This window comes from Panthera tigris, chromosome F2, assembly GCF_018350195.1.
Source record: "Panthera tigris isolate Pti1 chromosome F2, P.tigris_Pti1_mat1.1, whole genome shotgun sequence".
Classification (NCBI taxonomy): domain Eukaryota; kingdom Metazoa; phylum Chordata; class Mammalia; order Carnivora; family Felidae; genus Panthera; species Panthera tigris.
The window spans coordinates 34,179,927-34,197,958 of record NC_056676.1 but is presented as its reverse complement, the minus strand read 5'-3'; the positions used below and the strand labels follow the sequence as shown (position 1 = coordinate 34,197,958).

The 18,032-nt window shown below is 36.8% G+C and overlaps 1 protein-coding gene across 6 annotated transcripts in view; it reads right to left on the bottom strand.

The window, feature by feature from the left end:
- WWP1 (WW domain containing E3 ubiquitin protein ligase 1) overlaps window positions 1-18,032 on the bottom strand; it is a 133,856-nt gene that overhangs the window by 18,161 nt on the left and 97,663 nt on the right. For all 6 annotated transcript variants that reach the window (XM_042972645.1, XM_042972644.1, XM_042972643.1 and 3 more), the window contains 9 exons: window positions 16,591-16,645; window positions 16,421-16,505; window positions 16,163-16,291; window positions 13,257-13,332; window positions 13,078-13,149; window positions 11,087-11,175; window positions 7,214-7,373; window positions 3,552-3,685; window positions 3,323-3,463 (listed from right to left, as the gene is read on the bottom strand). In XM_042972645.1, the coding sequence (XP_042828579.1) occupies window positions 3,323-3,463; window positions 3,552-3,685; window positions 7,214-7,373; window positions 11,087-11,175; window positions 13,078-13,149; window positions 13,257-13,332; window positions 16,163-16,291; window positions 16,421-16,505; window positions 16,591-16,645 (941 nt within the window). The remainder of the gene's footprint in view (window positions 1-3,322; window positions 3,464-3,551; window positions 3,686-7,213; window positions 7,374-11,086; window positions 11,176-13,077; window positions 13,150-13,256; window positions 13,333-16,162; window positions 16,292-16,420; window positions 16,506-16,590; window positions 16,646-18,032) is intronic.

The window sequence follows — 18,032 nt, the reverse complement described above, 5'->3', positions numbered from 1 at the left end:
CTGCCTCTGCTCTCTTTACCACCACTCTTATTAGAAGAGTACTCTATCCTGTCTCCACTTCTCAGCTCTATTCATCCAAATTTTAAACCACTGTAAATGTCTGGGTTTTCAAGATTTCGCTCTGGGGGATAAACAAATCCCTTCACATATGTCACCAAAGAAGTCTCAATTGCCAAGCCCAATGCCCTCTTCAAAATTACTCCTGCTGCATGAACTTCCTGTAACACTGGGTGTTAGCATTCCCAACCCTCAGAGAGTTCTCTGATCTGACAATACCACCGCTCCTTATCTGACTTAGCTACTTTGTTCCTTTCATTGGTTTCACTGGTCCATAAATGTTGGCATCACTGAGCTCTCTGCCTTTTCTTTTCTAGCTCTTTACTACTTAAAGATAATTAACATGTTCAACTGTTAACCAATTCAGAAACCTCAAATATTTCATTTACTAGTATTTCCCCCACTACATGTAATCAATCATTGAATCTGAGCTATTCTATTCCTATAATATCCTCAAAAATCCATTCCCTCATTTTTACCTCACCTGTTTCAGGTAGGTCTACAATACCAACTACCAGAAGTTTGAAAGAGCCTTTTAACTATGTTAAGATCTCTAACTACTCCCCCTTCCATCCATCCCTCTCAATTCATCTTCCACAAAGATGCTAGGATTAGCCTTCCAGAAATAATTCTGATCATTTTATCTTAGTTTTCGTTTGTTTTTGATGACTCTCCTATTAGAGCAAAAATCCAGGTTTCTTAGACATAAAAGTTTCCCTAGACTAATGCAAATCTGGCTACCATTCAAGGCTCCTAGCTAGCCACTATATCTCCTCTGTGGCTGTAGATTCTTGGGATAAATTAATCCCTTTAATACCTCAATTCCTCTGCTTTTGCTATTTCCCTCCCTCCAAAAAGCACTCCATCTTTTCAGACCTAACATGCAATGCCATGGGAAAAACTTTCCTGAGTCCTAGCAGAATCAATCCCACTCTGGATTCTGAGAGCATTTCATACATCTCTCTACCATTCGTTTACTCAGAGATTAACTGCGGTACACTAAAACCAAAATATCCCAATTAAAAAAGAATAGTATTCTTACATAATTTTAAAGAGCAAGATTAAAAAAAAAAAAACAAGATTAAAATCTGTTATTGTTTCAGAAACTGAAACAATTAAGCAAAAATTGTTATATTCAAGATTAGATATCAACTCTTATATAACAGGTATTACATGGGCAACTCTTTAAAAACCAGTTATCACCTTAACACAAAATATAAAATATAAAGTAGCAAACTAAATATGGCCTTTATATGATGAAATTTTGTTTAATCTGCTTTTGATATTTGAAAACATTGACAGCATTTTAAAAATGCTTTGGATGTGCTATTTAATAGCTATTGTTGGTTTCTGTGGAAAGCTTATGGCTTGAATACAAAAAGCCCAGCGCCTTATGGAACTATCTTTGGAAACATACTGTTTTCAAAATGGAAAAAACAATTTAGCTATTTACAATACGAGTAATAAATGCTCACTATATGACAAAGAAGCAAAACAAAAAGACCTCAGAGAATATAAAGATACATAAAGAAGAAAATCAGTTATTAAACTGGTTTTCTCCACTCAGAGAAAACTAATTAAGCAGAAAAATAGGAAGAGGCCTAGAATGCCACACTGGAATAGCTGCATTAACTTAATAAGCAAAGAGACATTAAGGATGTGAAATTGAAAGGCCATAGCAATTTTATGGGTTAAAAAGGGAAGAAAGGATTGTTAGCTATGTCCTTTTGCAAAAGCAATACATCAATTAAACAGTCTTTGACGAAATTACCTCACTTTAGAAATCTATGCCACAAAGACAAAAGCAGCAGATACACACAGCTTTACTTAAGGAAGTTTTCTTTGCCTTTGTTTGCAGTGGCCCAAACTGGACACAATCTGAATGACACTTACTAGCAGAAAGGACTACTATAGAATGGGTATACCATAATTTATCTAGCTATTAGAAAATGTGTTAGGTCTATCTCTACTGACCTAGAGGATGGAAAAAGCAAGCTAGAGAGTATGATACGATCCCATTTTTGAAACAAATATCAAGAACATAAAGTCTGAGACGATGATGACACCAAGAATCCAAGGGTAGTACCATTAATAGAGATAACAAGGCCAAGTAAGGCAATAGGAAAAATAACAGAAAGAAATTTGATTTTAACTTGATTTAGTAGTTGAGGAGTTGACAAACTATGGCCCATGGACCCAATCCAGCCCATCACCTGTTTTCTGTACAGCATGTAAGCTAAGAATAGTCTTTACTTTTTAAAAATGATTGAGAAAATATTCAAAGATTATCTGACTTGAAAATTATATGAAATCAAATTTCAGAGTCCACAGTAATTTTGTTGGAAACATAGACAGCAACATGTATCTGTTCATGTTTTGTCTATGTGCTTTTGTGCTGCAACAGCAGAGTGGAATAGTTCCAAGAGAGATTGTATGCGGCTCACAAGCCTAAAATATTATCTGGTTCTTTCACGGAAAAGTATGGATCTACCTGGAAATTATTTCTAAAGTTCAGATATTACTTTATTAGAAAACTGAAGCCATGGTGCCAGTCTATTTAGAGAAGCAGGTTGAATAAAGAACCTTGGAAAAATATCCACATTTAGGAAAAGGAGTTTTAGATAACCATCGTTAAAGAGAAATTAAAGAAAATCCATGAGGTGCAGATCACGGGATTCAAAGGAACAGTTTCAAAACAGAGGCTGTGGTGGGCACTGTGAAAAAAGTTAGAGAGGAAACGTGAGATGGAAGAGGAATCGAGCATTAGATTACTGGTCACGGCTTGGGCTACAGGCTGGGCTTTGCTACTACCGTTATAACAGAGCACCCTAGGTTCTTCATCTAGGAATAATGAAACTGCACAGTCTTTGCAAAGTCCTTTTTAGCACCAGTGTTCTATAATTTTTGATCTGGACAAAGATGGGAATGCAAGTGGGAGTGGGAAACTGAAGGTCACTATTCTCATTTCTAGAACACTGATTGGTACTGTTGAGAAGAACTTAAATAAATGTTAAGCCATGAGAGGCAAGGGAAGTTATTTTAGTACATTTGAATTTTTTAGTTCTGTGAGAGCATGTTTATAAACTGAGATGAAGATTGAGTAGAGAGCAAATGACAGAAAAGGATACGTGAAAGGGGGAATGAATGTGGAACAGCTTCCCAGAGGAGTGAACGTGGAATCAAATGAAGGGTACAGACAGAGTTGTTAGTTCTGACATGCTTTAGAAGTTCTAGAAATTAAGGCCAACCAAGTATATCACCTTACCCAATATATTCATCTTTGTTCTCCTCAGTCACGAGGATATTGGAACCTCCCAACTTCAGGTCATGTGAAGTAACCTTTCCCAAAATTTCCATGTCAACAGAAAAGTACATTTCTAAGCCACATTCTTCAATGTTGTTGTCTCTGGGTGATAAAAACATATATGGACTAATTAACCAGATATCTAAATTGTCTTCAAGAAAATGCCTTACTGAAAGACAAATCTTCAAACCTTATCCAGATAAGGGAGTTATAAAATTCAGTATCAATAGACTCCAAATCCTTAATAGTCAGTTTTTTGCTTAGCATACGCTTGTAGAATGGTAAAGAGAAACCAGTATCAATAAACTTCCCATGAAAAAGTGCCTGCCAAGAAAAACAAAAAATTTTACTTAAAAATTTATAAAACAGTAATTTTCTTATTCAAAGCACACAATAACAGAGAAATCATGAGATTTCTCAGGCCATGAGATTTTCACAGGCCAAAATAAGCACTTAAATAAGTAACCAGCGTAAATCATGAAAACCAATTATATAAAATGCTAAGTATGAAAAACAAATGACAGAGTTAAATAACAAACACTTAACTATATCATGTCCTATTGATAACTATAAGGAAAATAAAAGAACAGTACCAAAACCCCCACTCTTTCTAGTGTTTTATAAATTAAATTAACCTAATTGGATGCAGAAATACAGAAGGAGCCTCAGCACTCCCATGCACGCACCTGGCAAGACCCCTTCTTCACGCCTCTTCTGACCACAGTTGCCTAAGAGATTTCCAGGACTAACAGCATTTGCTTTCACATCTGCTCACAACAGCCAAAGCAGGAAGCGCCAGATCCCCTCAGCACCCCAATTCTCGCCACCAACTGCCCATCTATCTAAAAATCTAATTCCATTTCTCACACCTCCCCTAACTCCCAAAACCATCTCTATGCTCTACCCTGTGAGGCTCGTGATCCATCAGCAAAATCGCTCATATACTCAAATCATTCTTTGAAGATCCTTTAGCATCTTGCTTAACAAAAATCTAGTGTTTTTCTGAGGACTTCGCTTCTAAGTCCTCCCAAAGGGGTGCTGTTTCTCTCCCATCCCCCTCATGTCACCAGGCCTGGAAGTAAGGCATATGTTGCTCTTCATTACTATTTCCTCCTCCCTAAATCTGCCTGTCTTTAAGCTCATGCCTTCACACTGTCATTGGTGGCTAACCACCCCACCCCTGTCCGCATTTCACTGCTATCATCCCTAGATCTCTGGGTTTCTCCTTGTTACTCCATCAATGCTGTGTTCTTCTGTGCTACCGTCATAAATAATTTTGGACAGTCTAACATCTATAATGATGATTCTCTTACTTTCCTGACTTTTTAGTCCTTTCAGTGATCTTAGTTTTTCATTTAGCTAAACGTTCTTGACATCATACCTTAGATACTGTTATTAGCAACCACTGTATTTCTTCACAAACTCAATTTCAACCACCACCTAATTTGCCAGCTCACTGCCTTTTGCAGTGATACCTACAACTTTTGACCCCACTGGGATGTAAAAAATACATAGAAACTTATCACTGTTTCTCAGCTTCTCAAAAAAGTTATTTCTCCCCTTATTCAATTTTGATTCCACCATCAGTCGTTAAAATTACTCCCTCGTATACCTCCAAACCCAGCTTCCCTTCAATGAATTTCTGGCAAAATATAAAACCCTGCTAAACACAACTCTTAACCTACTCCCTCCCTGTGTCTGGGCGCTGAAACATGCTAGAAATGCATATACAACCATGGTGACTGGTTCATGACCAACAACCTCGAGTGGGAGCTTAGTGCTACCTGGTAATCCTAATGCCCCACTACATTCACTCTCCCAGATGACTATTTCATTCCTCAAATACTTCTTTTCCCCACTCCCACTGAGCCTATGATTTTGCCGTCTATTTCAGTGAGGGAAAAGAAGCCATCAGAAGAGAATTTTTGTGTGTTCCATCAGATCTGCTCACTATAAGCAACTGAATCTATTTACTGTATTAAGTTATCTATTACTTCTATGTGGACTACACAGATCTCTTCATCTCTCCTACTCAAGGTCATTGCTCCCATAGTCCCTATCTCTTTGACCTCACCAAATTCTTTCCTCTTACTTGGCCATCATCATCTGCAGATAAATCGTTTATTCCCCACCCATTCCTTATTTATTTCTAGACACTGCCCAATTCCCTAAATGGAAGCAAACTTCCTTAAAAGGTTTATATTTGTTGTCTCCATTTCCTCTTCCATTCTCTCTGGATTTCACCCCCACCAACCATTCCTCTGTACTACTCCGGAATGCCTTTCCCCTGGCCAAATCAAATGGTTGCTTCCCATACCTCATCTTGCTCAGCCTACCAGAACCAAACATAGCTGATCATCTCCCCTCATCTTCTAGCAAGGTTCTTATTTGAGTCTCCTACCTCCTCCACGGCCTCGGCTCTTTTGCTGTTTCCTTCTCATCTCCTTGACCTGCAATGTCCTTAACCTTCTTCTCTGTCCACACTTATTCCTTAAAAGATCACAAAGCCCTATCTATCTAGATACCCTCTCATCACCAGACTTCTATAGCCACCTACTCTACATCTCCATTTGGATCTATAGGTATCTAAAACTTAACAAACCAAATCCAGTTTCTTGATTTTTCCCAATCCCCCAAATTTGCTCTTGCCACAGCTGTGCCACCTTGGGAGACAGCCACTGCAACCAGACACATTTTGACGCCATACCTGACTCTCTCACACTATGCATCTAAGCTGTCTGAAAACCCTGTTAACTCTAACTACAGAATATATCCCCGAATCCAAACCACTTCTCACGACGATCTCAACTGCTACACCACTTAGGTCCAAAGCCACTATCATCTCTCATGTGGATTGTCATAAATGGTCTCTCTGCTTCTATGTTGCTCTCCTCTGCACGCAATTATAGTCTCTTTCCTACACAGCAGCAAGATAAACTTCATAAAAGCTAAGTCAGATCATATTATTTTGATCATGTTATTTCCTGCTCACAACCCTTAAGTGCATTTCCTAGAGGTCCCACACAGTACCTTTCAACCCCATCTCCCACCACATTCTCTCTCATATACTCTGCTCCAGGCATGCCATTTCCCAATCAAAAATGTAACTACACTTTGGAGACTTTTTCTTTCTCTTCCTTATGTCTAGAATGTTATTCTCCAAGATATATGCATCATTCAATTCTTTGCTTTCACTTTTATGTTCATGTGTGACCCCTCAGAGAGGCCACTTCTAATCGTGCCATATAAAAAAGCAACACTCCTTTTTCCTCGGCACATACTTATGTGTTATTCTGTATTTTTTATGTGTTAACTCTTCTAACAGAAGGGTTACAGAGAGAACGGGGACAATGTCTTTTTATCATGGTCTCACCTCTGTCATACTACCATGCTATAGTAGGTGCTCAATAAATATTTGCTGAGTGAATAAACAGGTAAGAAAGTACAAACACTTCTGAAAAGATAACAGTTCCACACCACAAGAGCTTCTGTAAAGCTCTGAAAATTCCCAGCACATCAGTCAAGTCCAAATGTTATACAACTCAGATTTTCCTTTTATACAAAAGTAGTCACACTATAATTATGCTTTAATTTATAAAATAAAAGGACTTTTAAAGACCAAAAGGCTACATCAATAATCCTTGTATTCATAATCTTGATTTCATATAGGTACTCAAAAAATAAATTGTATTTTGGTATTCTCCTTTCTAGGCACACTTCCTTGGTAACAAAGTTTGGGAATATATATAAGGGATAATGCGGATCATTTTTTAGTCTTCTCTAAAATACTTTTGAGATAAACAAGTTTAAGTAAATAAATGAATAAATAAATAATGGAAAATCATGACTCACCATAGCAATAAAGCGGCCAATAAAACAGAAGTACGAAAGATGGTCTGGATTAATGGTTGATGCTGGATTTATTTGTAGACAATAGTTGTTCTTGCCAGCATACTCAAATAAGCAATACATGGGGTTCAAAACTTCATGTGAAAGCAAGAAAAACCATTCTCTAAAAGAAAAGATAATTTTTTAGCATTCATACATACATGAATTTAAAAACAAACCTAAATACACTCATGTACATATCATACCTCTGCTCAACAGCCTGTAGTAACTTGGCTGCCCAATTCCTCAGCCCTCCAGTTAAGTCTTCCTATGATCTGGCCCTCCAGTCAGTTACCTGCAGTTCTTATGATGCCAGACTACAAACTCAATGCCACTCACAGATAACATGCTTATTTTTATGCCATACTTTCATCTGGCTATGTCTCCTCAGTGTCAAGCCAGCCTATGTAGGTCCCACTTTTTCTTTCAGCACAACGTAGATCCATCCCATTTAAGCAATTTTTCGAAGCAATTTTCAACATATTTATTTGTATCAATCACTGAGTACTCTGTGGTATTGTGGTAACAACCACAATATTATTCATTTTCCTATACATGACCTGCCCATCCACTAGACTATAAGCTCCTCAAAAGCAAAAGCCACGTCTTTACATATATTTTTGTAACTGACTCACAGGCATTTTAGGATCTATACGCAATAGGCTTTAATAAGTATTTGCTGCTGATACTGACAGACAGCACTGATGCTAAGGAATGGTTTTTATTGTCAATGTATTACAAATGAAACAAAAATTTAAAAGATGAAACCTTTAAATGTGATAAGCATTCTCTAACTTTTTACCATCAATTTTGCCTCATGTAGCAAAGTCCAATACATATGAGATCCAAATAGATAAGAGATTAATAATTTACATATCAAAATAAACCCAATTTGCAAGATTCTCTTCAAAGGTAATTGCTTCTAAAGCAGGGTTCCAAGCTCAAATGCTTACAGTGATTAGCAAGTGGCTTCCTTCTGTACACAGCCTCCAATGCTCTACCTAGCCCCAATCTCCCATTCTTCACTGTATCCCTAATAAAAGTTATTACCAGTTTTAAGGAAGAATTATTTCTTGGCATATAATCATTGTCCTTAGATGACAGGGGAATGGTGGGCACAGAGTGAAAAAGAGTGTATACTACTCTATAGGAATGAATCAGCTACTCAGATTCAGCCAATTGATGCCACGTGAGAAGCTGCCAACATGGGTCTACGGTTTTTAAAGAGAACCCAGAAATCTTGATTCTTAAGCATAATTTAGTGATTTTCTTTAATGTATCAAATAATTGAAAAAAAAATTTTTAAATCACAGTGGGGGCCATTACTAGGCAGGCTAGATCTGGCCTGGAAGCCTTTTTACAAACACTGTTCTAAAGCTTTAAAATTACAATCTCAGAAACTTCTGACAGGTAGAGAAGGTAGTCTTTCGCTAAACAAAATCAACTAAGAAATGATAAACACTAATCCACAAAACTAAATCCAGTCCCAACATAGTAGTTGAACTAAGTGACTTCCCACTGTGACAAGGCTGAGGTAAGACATGTCCCCAGGGAAAAGGGCTGACGGATCTGTGAGAACGTGTTTAGACACAGAAAAACCAGAAATAGAATTTCCAGTTGCGGCAGATCACTTTTAGCAAACTAGAAGCCCAGAGAAAACGGAATACATTTAAAAGAAGAATGTTTATGTATAACATGGTATCTGACCTATATACCCTGACATTAAAAGAAAAGAAGAAAAAATTCTAATTAATAAGAGGTGGAAGAGTTCACTTTCAACATATCCTTTTCTATACTTTCTAATAAACTAAAGAGATACAAGAGGTTAAAAAAATTATGAGACAACAGATGAGCTAGCAGAGCCTAGAGAAGAAAATGAAGAAAACAGTAAAGCCACTAATGAAGAAAAATCACATTAGAAGCAACAAAATGTAGGGCAGTACTGCAAACAGTGACATGAGGATAGGTTTGAGAAAATCAAAACAAAATAGAAAAGCACAAAGATAAAAATAATCAGAGATAAGATGACAGACAGGTAGGACTGACGAAGAAGATTCCACATACCCATGACTGATGTTCCTGAAGAAAAATGGAACAAATGGAACAGAAAAAATATTCAAAGACATAATAGAAGAAAATTTCCCTTAAATTAAGAAAGATCTTAATAGGTTCCTAAGAAAAGATATAAAACAATCAACAATTAATGAATTAATGAACTTCAAGGAAAAGGACTGTGTGGGCATCCCAAGAAAAAAGTTTCCTATAAGGTGCTGGCTTTCCACTTCACAGTGCTGTACCATTCAATGCTAGAAGACAGTGAAGCGAGGTCTACAGAGAAGGGGACAAACTAGTGTTGCATAAGACATTTATATCTAGTGACGTTGTTTATATACAAAAGCAGAAAAACACATTTTCAAATATGCAAAACTAAAGGAGTATATCACCCTTGTAAACTCTTGAATAAACCAAAACTAATACATGAATCAAAATTAAGAATTTGGGAATGAGAAAATCATACTATGGAGTAACTGGCTAAATGCATTAAAATGTCAAAATATAAAACTAAACCCAACCAATGAGGTAAGTATGAGTGCAGACAAGAATAGGAGTATTATAAAGTCAGACATTTTAAAAATAATACATTTCATTTCTAACGTCTACCTTTCTTTTTAATGTCTGAAAATTTCTGAAATTGAGATAAATCAAAATAGATGTAATATGAACATTTAGTTTCCTTTCTGAAAAAGCTTAATAATTCACTGGATGAGAAAATATGCTAACTAACCAAATCTGATAACTCCACATATATGCTCCCACCTATTTGTTTTTGTTCACTGTACTAAAGTTGTGATTTTGTAATTCTGTACAACTATGACATATTGGTTTAAAAGATGTGTTTCGGGGCGCCTGGGTGGCGCAGTCGGTTAAGCGTCCGACTTCAGCCAGGTCACGATCTCGCGGTCCGTGAGTTCGAGCCCCGCGTCAGGCTCTGGGCTGATGGCTCGGAGCCTGGAGCCTGTTTCCGATTCTGTGTCTCCCTCTCTCTCTGCCCCTCCCCCGTTCATGCTCTGTCTCTCTCTGTCCCAAAAATAAATTAAAAACGTTGAAAAAAAAAAAAATTTTAAAAGATGTGTTTCTATGAAAAGCAAGTTTAAGTCTTTTAAAAGATTTAAGGAAGGTGTGTTCTGCTGAAAAATAAATTGCTTTCAAATTAGGTTTGGGTGAAGCAAAAATTTTTTAAGGTTTTCATTAAAAAAAATTGAAATTAAAAGGATTTCCCATCATATTGCTTCACATTTTCTGTTAACAATGTATTTAATAAATGTAAAACTATTCTCAAAAGGATTCACACTGGATTAAAACACAAACATAAAACCAACATACACTGTTAGAATAGTAAAAATTAACCTTATGCATGTTGATCTATTAATTATGATATCTGCATACAATGTAATATTATGCAGACATTAAATAAGAGTATCAGTGCCATTAAAATAAAGGAGAGTATTATCTCCATATATGATATGAAAATATGTCGATATAAAATGATAAAATCAAGTTACTACATTGTGCATGTTATATTAAAACTGTTAAAAAAACAAAAAACAGCATATGTACTATATCACACATACATACAAATTTATTCCTATGCAGAGAAAATGTAAAGGATAACCAAGACAGGAATAATAATGGCTACCTCTAGAATTGTGCTAATATTTTAATTTTTGTTTCTAAAAATAACTCTGGATTGCTACTGAAAAAACGTATCTTTTCAAGAATACATCCACTACAATGGAGATATATTTATTGCAAAGCAGATATGTGTTTTTATTTTACCTTGCTAGACCACCATAATCAAGTCCTTCTTCTCCTCTAAATATTACATATAATCGTCTCCTCAAGTCATAGGGTTTTAATGCCATAATCTAATTAAAAACAAAAACATGGATATTTTAACACTCATATACAGTGCAAGTTTCTTCCAAAATCATTCAACTTAAATTTCATTTGTATTTCCAGAATTATACATTTCCTTATCTCATACAATGCCTTTAATTAAAGAGATCTATTGATGTGTTCCACAAACTAGTAGAGATGTACCTTACTCTATTATGCCTCCTGTGATTCACTTTCTAAAATCTCTTTCCCCTCGTCTAGTATTAAATGGTAGTTCTACTTTGGGTTAGTGGCAAGAGGAAGAGTGACACAGAAAGTTTTTAAGCTTAGAAAATATTCAGTCCCCTGTCACTCTCCAAATTTTACCAAAATCTTGTAAAAGCTGACTTATAAATTTTTGTAACTAGCAACATTTGATGAGAAGAGCTTGTTGTAGGTCCTGCTTATACCACGGATTTCATTTATCAGTAGGAAAGGAACTCAGCTAAAGCAAAGAGTTATTTAAAGATACCCAATTTTCATAATCTTTAATGGCTTACATTAGCGATACTAGTAAACAGGCTTTACTTCTGAATAAAAATGAATTATTCCACCACACATATGATAAAACCGAAGCCAAGACTGGCGTGTCTGGGTGATGGCACAGCTTACCAGCAGGACTTCGCTTGGTAGGCAACAATGCACATCAAATTGACCATGATTCTCCCCACACCAGAGGACAGAGCAAAGTAAATCTTCCATGAACTTGGATGTATACTTGCTAAAATAAAGCTCAAACAGAGCTTAGAACAAGCTAAGAATTTATTAACTCAAACCAAAAACTTAACTCAAACCAAAAAATTTTTTGATAGTAGCTATATTAAATATCATGCCCAAATTCCAACAGCTAGTAAAATTCAGCTAGGATCTGCATGTTGTTGAGTCTGGAATGCTGTTATTCTATTTGGGCTTGTTTATGTAAAAGTCCTTGTGTGCCTGTATACAAAAGGAATTTTACTTTATCATTGTAATACTGGGGGGCAGGGTATGAGCATGCTCAAGTTGGGGAGGGGCAGAAAGAAAGGGAGAGGGAGAATCTTAAGCAGGCTCCATACTGAGTGCAGAGCTCCACACAGGGCTGTATCTCACAATCATGAGATCATGACTTGAGCAGAAATCAAGAGTCAGGCACTTAACCAACTGAGCTACCCAAGTACCCTCGATTTATCATCTTTAAATATTCTGCAGATGATTCAGGAAAGGTAGACATATTCCATTCGTTCATTCATTCACCAAATGTTTACTGAATACCTGCTATGTGCAAGGCACTAGCATAACAGCAGTAAATGAAGTAGTCTGTGCTACCATGGAGCTTACATTCTAACAAGGGAGACAAATAAAATGGGTCAGATAAGTGTTACAGAAAAGAATAAAGTCTCAGAGGAGAGCAGGTACTGCCATTTTAAACTAGTGTGCTCAGATGAGGTCTCTTTTAGATCACAACCTTTAAACAGAAAGCTACAAGAGATAAGAATAAACATTAAGGTTACTGAAGGAAAACTTGAATGAAAGAGAGTATCTATACTGATTTAATTTTAATTTGGTAGTATTTACCAAGACTTGTTTGAGTTAATAAAGTCTTAGAAAAGTAAATAAATGTCAAAGTGTGTCAACTTGCTCCGGAAGCTGTTTATTTAAAATGGACACAATGATAATAGCTATCTCAAAGGGATGTTGTGAGGATGAATTAAATGAAATGATAAACCTAAGATGCCAGTGTCAAGCATCTGGTAATCACTGTATACATGATGGAGTTTATTATGATTATTATTATAATGCACGCTCAGTGAGTGGCAGTTCATGGTTTAAAATTTCTAAACTGTAACTCCCTTCAGATATATAGAATATAATTTGACAAGCTGTACTATTTATCCTGATAAAATCTTCCTTACCTGTTGGAAGGAATCTTCGAACAATGTCTGCCGGGATACATTGATCTTTACGTGACTAGGTAGTGCGTTAGACTAAAAACAAAAATAGTATCGTGATATCATGTAAGTTATAGTATTTGTATAGTACAAAGATAAGACTAAATGATTACAAACATAAGATTTATTTACCACTGTAGTACCTGGCACAAATAACGGAAGTGAGCAAGTTTCCACCTAAAGCTGCGTTCATAAGCAATCTGTGGACCACCTTTAGTTCTAAAGGAAAAACAAAACAAACATGTTAGTTCACAATAGAGTTGGATATATAATATTGTGGAGTATACCAGAGTCCTACAAATGACCACAGGAAAGCTATTTGCTGGGAAAGAAGATAAATTTAGTGGGCTAAGAGGCCTGAAAAATGAGGACACACACAAAAGTAAGACTATATATAGGGGTGGATCTTTTGTAACAAAGTTAAATGAAATATTAAAGTCTGTTACTATTAAAAAAAAACTTTGATAATAACTTAAATCTAAGGAGGATAGAGGCTCTAGACAGAAAAGACAGGGAAGGAAATTCTACCACATCTTAAGCCCAATTCAAACTAAACATTGGTGAGAAAGTATGCAAAGCAAAATCAATTTCTAAGAACGAGTGACATCTAGGTCACACAGCTCAACTGGTAAATGAGGGAAGAGACAGAGTGGGTGGCATGTAAGGGACAGGTGTGAGTCACACTGGGAAGGCCTGGGTCTTCTGCCTACTGAGGGAGAGCCTAAGATACATACATAAAGAACTTTCATGATCTTAGGGAACATTTTGTAATGGATGCAAAATGTTCTCTTATGTTGTCAGGTTCAAGTGAATTCATTCAACAAATATTTATGTAAGACATACTACTACCTGGCACTCTTCTAGTTGATGAGAGTGTTATGTGTTAACAGGTAATGATAATGTGTTTTTGTGGAGGTTATATTCCAGTGAAGTGGAAAAACAAGAAACAGAATAAATAAGTAAATTATACACGAAGTGTGTTAGAAGGGGATAAATGTCTTACCACTCTTCCTCAAAAAGAAAAAACAAGAATGGTGCCTGGGTGGCTCAGTCGGTTAAGCATCTGACTTCGGCTCAGGTCATGATCTCACAGTCTGTGAGTTCAAGCCCCACGTCGGACTCTGTGCTGACAGCTCAGAGCCTGGAGCCTGCCTCAGATTCTGTGTCTCCCGCTCTCTCTGCCCCTCCCCCACTCATGCTTTGTCTCTCTCTCTCAAAAATAAACATTAAAAAAAATTTTTTTAAAGAGAGAGAGGAAAAGGCAATGTAAAAGGACACAGAGTGTATAGGGAGATGTTTTAATCCTGAAAAGGGTGAACAGAGTTGGGTTCACAAATCAATATTTGAACAAAAACATGGAGGGCATAAGCCATGTACATATTTGAAGAAAGAGCAGAATAACAGCTAAGACCCAGAAGTAAAAGTCCAGGTGCTTGAGGCAGAGCTACGTGGCCAGTGAAGCTGAAGCAGTGTGAATAAGGAGAGAAAACAGAGATGAAGTTGAAGAGGTAACGGGGATCACATTTTTTAAGGCCTTGGAGGCCATTGTGAGGAATCTGCTTTTCACTGAGATGGAAATCACTGGAAAGTTTTGTGCAAAGGAATGACTTTTTACTACTTGCTGCTCTATGGAGAATAACATTATATGAGGTGTGGACAGAACGCAGAGAGGCACCGTGCACTCCAGTTGACCAAAGTAGTGGCAGTGGACATGGTAAGACATAACGGGATTCTGGACACACTCTGAAGTTGAGATGGCTAAAAACGTACTGTGTCAAATGCTCCTAAATCAAATGAGACAGGACTGCAACCCACCCCTGGATTAACAATTAACAATGTGGAGGTTGCTGGTGCCCTTAACAAGTTCAGGGTCAGTAAAACTCCTTGTAATCTGTTTGAAAGAGTAATTAGAAACAGCAATATAGAGACAATGCTTTCAGGTACTTTTCCCATAAGGGGCAACAATAAAAATGAATTTTCACGGAATGAATTTGAAAGGTAAAAAGTTGTGTTTTTTTAAATTTTATTTTCAAAGATTTATTTCTTTATTTAGAGAGACAGCGTGTATGCAGTAGAGGCACAGAGAGTGGGGAGGGGGGGCAGGTGGGCAGGGAGGAGAGAGAGAATTATAAGCAGGCTCTGTGCTATCGGTGCAGAGCCCGACGCAGGGGTTGATCCCACAAACTGTGAGATCATGACCTGAGCTGGAATCAAGAGTCTGTTGCTTAACCAATTGAGTGCCACCCAGGGACCCCTGTTTATTTGTTTTCAATCTAGGAGAAATCACAGGTGATAAGAATAATTCAGTAGAGGAAGAAAAACTGATGATGGAAGATAGAAAGATGACAATTGCTACAACAATTAAATGGGAAGAGGGGGAAAGATCTAGTGTGCCAGTAAAGGCACTGGCCTTTGATAGGAACAATGATAGTTCACCTATAGGATTAAGAGGGAAGACAGATGCTGGTAGGTGGGTAGATATGACAGTAGGAAATTTGAAAAAAACCTTTCATAAAACTATTTTCTTAGTGATGCAAAGATACCACACTTAAGAGTAAGGATGAAGGTGAGCTCTACTTTAAGGTCTTTTTATCTGGAAGACTCAAATTTGTTGACATCTCATTCCTTCACACTGCAGTGGCACGATGTGACTGTTAAATGTGCACAGACTACCTCGGTCTGAAACCAGCTCCATTACTTGCCATCTGATTTTGCGCAAGTTAGTTATATCCCCTAAGCCTCAGTTTCTGCACTGAAAAAGGGAAAATAATAGTATCCACCTCAAGGGGCTGTTGGGAAATAAAATGAGCTAGTTTATACAAAGTGCTTAGAACAATCCCCCACATACAGTAATCACTAGATAAATATTTGCCATCATTAACACATTATGTACTACAAATTCAGTCTGTAGTAACATAAAGCAAAGATGTACGTATACTGAGCTATTACTTGTCTAGGTTTTCTTGATTGACAGAGTACAATCTGTTGCTGAAGTTGAGGCTAAATTTTTATGTCATTAAACACTTAAGTACTTTAGGTTTTCACTTACACAGATGACTTCCCATTGCGAGGATCTTTGAATGTTGTTGTTCTTGTATTATGATCAACAAAGTACCTAACGCCTTCCCGAGTATACCTGATTTCCCACCCTTCTGGCAGGGGTTCTTCATTCTGTAAGCTAATATATAAAGTTATAATCACAGGGTGAACATTTTCTAGGTACTAAAAACATCTGAATCAAGGTTTACTTGATTTTACCTACAGATGCATGTAATATTACTTAAGTAAGGCTGTAGTACACACATACCCTTGAGTTCTTGGATCTTCCCACTGGGTTGTTTTTGTGTTATGATTCACAAAGTAAACCCTGTCAGTTGAATCCACTCTTTTTTCTAAAAAAATAGAGTGAGCACAGCATTTAATAACTATTTATTACATATATCTTCAGATATTTTTACCAACAACATATCAGCTTACCCCAGCCTGGTGGCAAAGGCCCATATGGGTCATTTTCTGCAGCTAACATTGAAGCCTGATTGGAGAAAGGGTTCGAGGGGAAAAAAAAAAAAAAAAAGAACAGTACTTTAATATAAAAGCAGAGATAAACCGAACACTTGATAGAACCACATTTTATAATAATTTTCTAAAAAATGATAAAGGAATGTGAATACAGTCATTTCAAGACACAAAGTACATTTAAACATGTCATGAGTTAAGAGGAGTCAATCAGTTGATAAAGTTACTAGTTTTTTAAAGATGACTTAGAAATAACTAATTCTGACATCAATATTTTAATTTCTTAGCCCTTCTATAATAATCTACAGGAGTGAAATGAGAGAAGAGCATATAGAAAATTGTGTTTAAATGAAAACTACTTGTTTAGAAATACAATACTAATCAGTTCTTCTTAAAACAAATGCCTAATTCTGTGCTGACAGCTCAGAGCCTGGAGCCTGCTTCGGATTCTGTGTCTCCCTCTCTCTCTGTCCCTCCCCCACTCGTGCTCTGCCTCTCTCTCTCAAAAATAAACAAACATTAAAAAAATTTTTTTAAACACATGCCTATTAATAAAACCAATATTAAAATCCAGTATCATCTTTATACAAATACTTTTAATATTAGCATCTTTTGTGTATTCATCTACAAAACACATTCATGCTTACATACTGTAAGAATGACAAATACAAAAACTATCACCTGAAAATTATTTAATGATAAAGTATATGATAAAATGATACATATTTTATAACCTTATAACAGATACTGTTAATTTTACCCAGTATCAATTTCCCACTCCTCCCTCCTTGACACCCAAACCACTGTTTTCTTCAAGGCAGAAATGTATCCATCTAATATTCCATTCCCAGCTGGGTTGGTAGAATGACCAATTCTGGCCAGCGAGCTACTGTCAGAAGTCCCTGGTAAGGGCATCCCTTTCCAAGCAAAAAGGCAGGGCTTACTAGATAAAAGTCATCTGCCCTTCTCATTCCCCTTTCCCTTTCTTCTTGCCTACAACAGAGAATGAAGTCCAAAGGGCAACAGCTCTGTATGATAAAGGTGAAGCATGAAGCATGATAAGGATGTACCAAGAACCTGGGTACCAGGTGGCATTACTGAGCCAATGTAGTGTTAGCTCTGGACTTTCACCCCAGACTTGTATATACTTAGATAATTACATCTCAATCTGTTTAAAGGTGTTCTATGCAGGAGAACACATTTCTAATACATCCCTCTGACCTAATTTTGCCCTGTTTCCCTAAGGTTTTCATGTATACAGACAGCAAAAGCACACAGTACATAATGTACAAAAGCACAAAGTACATAATTTCTTGTTTACTACATACAGCTGAACAGTGAAATCTTAGCACAGATTTCTGTACAAGTTACCGAAGGACCAGAAACTGGTGGCAGCAGGAGAT